Raw genomic sequence first — 4,242 nt, 5'->3', positions numbered from 1 at the left:
TTTTTAAGACTTTTTCGTTCAAATTTTTTTTTTGACTAAAATGTAACTTTTTCGTAAATATTGAAACTTTTCTGACTATTTACTATCATAATATCATACTCTACAATATCCATTTTAATTCAAACTTTTGGTCTATCTTTTCTGTTACAGATAAGAACGGTATACAGATTGCAAACATTTTTACTTTGAAACCTTAGTTACAGTAGAAACAATAAATTCTAAAGAATATTATATATAATAACTCAAAATTAAGATTAAAATACAAAAAAAAATCTTAAAATCAACCGGCCAATATCTCATAGATGATATTATTAAAGATCAAGAAAAAGGTAATTTTTACATATAGAGCTACACAACTAATTAAACAAATCTAGAGTTATTAAACAAATTAATACATATGTTCCATGATTAGCACTTTCCAAACTAATGTAATTAGCAAAAAAAATCTATAATCTTATTTAAACTTGCTATATATTTGAACGATGTACGCTTTGTGATATGAATGTTAAGAATCAACCTAGAAAAGAGCTCAGCGAATGTATCCAAAATTGCCACCAAAAAATATTTTTGTTTATTTTTTTCCAACTGTTACTCGATGTGGACCCAAACACTAGGCCCGGGCACACCCAGTCGATTAACAAACAACATGTAGTAACCGGGAGGAGCAACAGTTCCACCACCAGGTGCAACAGCGTTGATCACATTATTCTCAATGCTTGTCAATGCCGGAATGAGCAGCCTCTGGTTTTGGGAGAAGCCATGTGTGGTGAATGGTGGATACACCATGGTCACCATAATCTCACCCAACACCATGGTTTCATTCGATTGGAGTGTAGCAGCAATCTTAAATGGTTTTCCATACTGCAACACTAAATCGCTACCCTTTGCATCTATAATAGGCCTGTTTGGGTCGAGTGCAGGGTCCAAGTAAGGAGGAGAGAACTTCTCAACTCTCAGTTCTGTTGGAAACTGCGTATCAAACGTGTAGAACTGATGCATGTTGCTACCGGCGACCAAAATTCTTGTGTCCGGCAACAACGCTGAACAAGAATGATACATCCTCGCAATGGTTGTAGGGTTCAGTGGCTTAAACCTATTACCCATAGGTTTGGTTGGCGAATATAAGAGAGGTGTCAAGTTAGCGTCTGTTGCATCCTCCCAACCGGAGGTACCACTTTGGGCACCATTAAGCATCAAAAGATCGGCGTTTGGAAGGTCTAGTAAGTCGCCCATTACCCTTCCTGACGGCATTTGTTCTTCATCCGTCCATGTTGCATCTTGATTCAACGGTTGGATTCTATGACAATCTCTTAGTGCAGGCATGAACTGTTTCTCAGTGACATGCCTTGCATCCACCACTTTGTACGCATCCGGTGAGTTACCACCGCAAATTACAACCTCGGTATTGATGACTTTGTTATCAGCGGTGAGCTTCAATGGGAGAAGAGCAGACTGGCCAGAAGGGGGATAGTTGCGAGACCCGCCTGCTAACTCAGGATACTCACGAACAACATTCCCTGTTTGGGGTTCGAAGCAGATGGCTCTGTTGTTGGCATACAGGAATATGTTCCCATCAGGAAGGAGGAATTGAAATGGGTACAAGTTGTTTTCCACAGGTCTTCCTGGTCCCAAATCCGGTGTCGTGGTTTCCTTGAGGAAAGGCATATCGAATCTCCGGGGTTTGAAATCAAGTGAAGGTGGTACGATTTCATAGCTGAAAGAACCCCGGCCTCCCAACACGACGGCGCTCCCGTCCGGCAAAACTACATTAGATGCGTACCTGCGGTGAACTCCGTTGATCAGTGCATATATATAGAAATTATATGTAAAAGTAGCATTCAGATGTTAGACGACAATTCTTTTCAACTCTAACATACCATCTGACATCAGCAAGAACATTTAGTCGGGTCTCAAAGTCAGCTTTAGGATCATCATTATTAGGAATCATTCGAATAGCTTTATCACCGGTGGCGGTACCACCGGTAGCAGCTAGGTTTCCATTTGGCCATAAGTTTCCCGACGAGCACCATGCGTCCCCTTGTAACTGCATGAATCATAATGCATCCATAGGAATTTATTAGAATTCAAGCAACGAAAAGAATATATAACAAAATCGTTGATCATTTAATAACAAACACACATGTATACCGTAAGCGTTCTGACTGCCGAGGTCCTCCAGTCATAAGCGATAGCATGAGCATAGCAATCTGGCTGGTTTTTTGCATCTGGATTTATGGGGCAGTTTCCCTCGGGTTGCATTTTTATGCCCGAAGGGCCAAGCGACGTTGTATCATACCAGACAAGTTTATCGTTAGGCATCAACTGGAGCTGCATGGCAGCCACACCAGCATTTGGATTATCGATCACCCATTCGCCCAAGAAGCCAGTTTCAAGCGGCGGTGCTGTGTAATCAGACCCACCATCAGCCACGGCCGCATTTGGATCCGTAGGTTGGTCGATTCCTGGCTTTTGATTATCTCCTGGCTGATCCGGATTTGGATTGTCTTGGGGCTGATCCGGATTAGGATTATTAGGTTGATCCGGATTTGGATTGTCGGGGGGTTGATCTGGATTTGGAATATCTGGTTGAACCGGATTTGGATTATCTTGGGGTTGACCCGGATTTGGATTATCAGGTTGATCTGGATTTGAAATATTTGGTTGAATCGGATTTGGATTATCTTGGGGTTTATCCGGATTTGGATTATCAGGTTGATCCGGAATTGTTATATTTGGATTAACTTGGGGCTGATCTGGATTTGGATTATCAGGTTGATCCGGAGTTGTTATATTTGGTTGAATCGGATTTGGATTATCATGGGGTTGGTCTGCCTGTGGAACATCAGGTTGATCCAGATTTGCTATACTTGGTTTTATTGCATTTGGATTATCTTGGGGTTGGTTTGGATTTGGATTATCAGGTTGATCCGAATTTGTTATATTTGGTTGAATCGGATTTGAATTATCTTGGGGTTGATCAGGTTTTTGATTACATTTACCAGGTTGGTCGTTACCGCCGTCAGCTATATCCCGGGCAACAACAAGAGAACATGCAAACAATATAGGTATGACCAAACCGAGGCATGTTTTTATAATATGCGCCATTGGAGCACGTTATACTATAATGAATTTATTTTACCACTACTATCTAGTTTTATACCTTAATTCCCTAAAAACTAGTTATGTCGAATCAACTTGCTTTCCTAAGTAAATGGTTTTCAGTTTTGCTTTATGGCCACCAACATTAGCATTAGTTTTCGTCGAATGACTCGGTCTCTTGATATATGTTACGAGTTTGTCTTTAAACGCGTTTACTTTTGTCCTTTGAAAGGCAACGTTTACCATTTAACTTCAATTTTACCAAAAAGGTTGTTATTCAAAATAAATTTCAACGCATATAAATAACTTTACATTGAATTCTATTGACAATTATTTTCCATTGTAAACTAACAACATAATTAACTTTCTTACGAAACAAAAGTGTATATATATATATATATATATATATATATATATATATATATATATATATATATATATATATATATATATATATATATATATATATATATATATATATATATATATATATATATATTCAAATGAGAGCTATAAAAAGTTAAGAAGAACTATTCTTTTTACCTTATAAATAATTGTATACTTATAATTTCTTAAAATATATGTCTATAAAGCCTAAAAGGGTATTTTTGTCAAACATATTTTTATAACTTAGCACATCAGACATATGTTTGATCAATATTTTCTCACAAGACAACTATTATTACATTTTCTCATCTCTTTCTCTCTCTTACCTCCTACCATCGCCGGCCACCACCACAGTCGCCAACACCACCGTCGTCGGCCACTACTACCAACGTGGACACCACCGTCGGAATCATTGTCGTCGTCCGACAAACAACGATCTTCAAATCTGGAGTTGTCGCTTTCAAATCTAGAGCATTCTCCTTTAGATCTAGAACCTTTGCTTTCAGATCTAGAGTCTTCGCCTTTAGATCTGTCGTCACCGTGTGCAAACTCCTTCCACTATCATATGTCTCACCAGCATCAACTGTCGCCTTGCATCAACCACTTTACTTCGTCGGAACGCTAGAAAAACCTATAGTCTATTTTGCAGTCTAAATATGTGTAACATCCCGTTTATTAAATAAATAAATAGATAAATTAATAAATGAATAGTAGTCTTAAAATCCATAATATTTAGCGGGGTGTTGGTTTTGGGGA

General features: G+C 38.4%; 1 protein-coding gene across 1 annotated transcript; it reads right to left on the bottom strand.

Moving 5' to 3' along the window:
* Window positions 1–588: 588 nt before the first annotated feature.
* LOC111905272 (putative aldehyde oxidase Art an 7) lies at window positions 589–3,105 on the bottom strand. Its single transcript, XM_023900963.1, has 3 exons — window positions 2,149–3,105; window positions 1,878–2,044; window positions 589–1,780 (listed from the first exon to the last, which is right to left on the bottom strand). The coding sequence occupies exons 1-3, from the start codon at window positions 3,103–3,105 to the stop codon at window positions 589–591; spliced, it is 2,316 nt and encodes a 771-aa protein (XP_023756731.1).
* Window positions 3,106–4,242: the final 1,137 nt, after the last annotated feature.

The sequence above is a fragment of the Lactuca sativa genome, chromosome 8 (genome assembly GCF_002870075.4).
Source record: "Lactuca sativa cultivar Salinas chromosome 8, Lsat_Salinas_v11, whole genome shotgun sequence".
Classification (NCBI taxonomy): Eukaryota; Viridiplantae; Streptophyta; class Magnoliopsida; order Asterales; family Asteraceae; genus Lactuca; species Lactuca sativa.
The sequence above is the reverse complement of the archived record's forward strand: the minus strand, read 5'-3'. Positions and strand labels throughout refer to the sequence as shown.

What these genes read in the sequence shown, in the direction of transcription:
- LOC111905272 (XM_023900963.1), bottom strand. Translation starts at nt 3,105, where the DNA reads ATGGCGCATATTATAAAAACATGCCTCGGTTTGGTCATACCTATATTG. An exon ending in CGGCAGTCAGAACGCTTACG is followed by an intron (nt 2,045 to 2,148) that starts GTATACATGTGT and finishes TGATTCATGCAG; the next exon opens with TTACAAGGGGACGCATGGTG. An exon ending in GTTCTTGCTGATGTCAGATG is followed by an intron (nt 1,781 to 1,877) that starts GTATGTTAGAGT and finishes AGTTCACCGCAG; the next exon opens with GTACGCATCTAATGTAGTTT.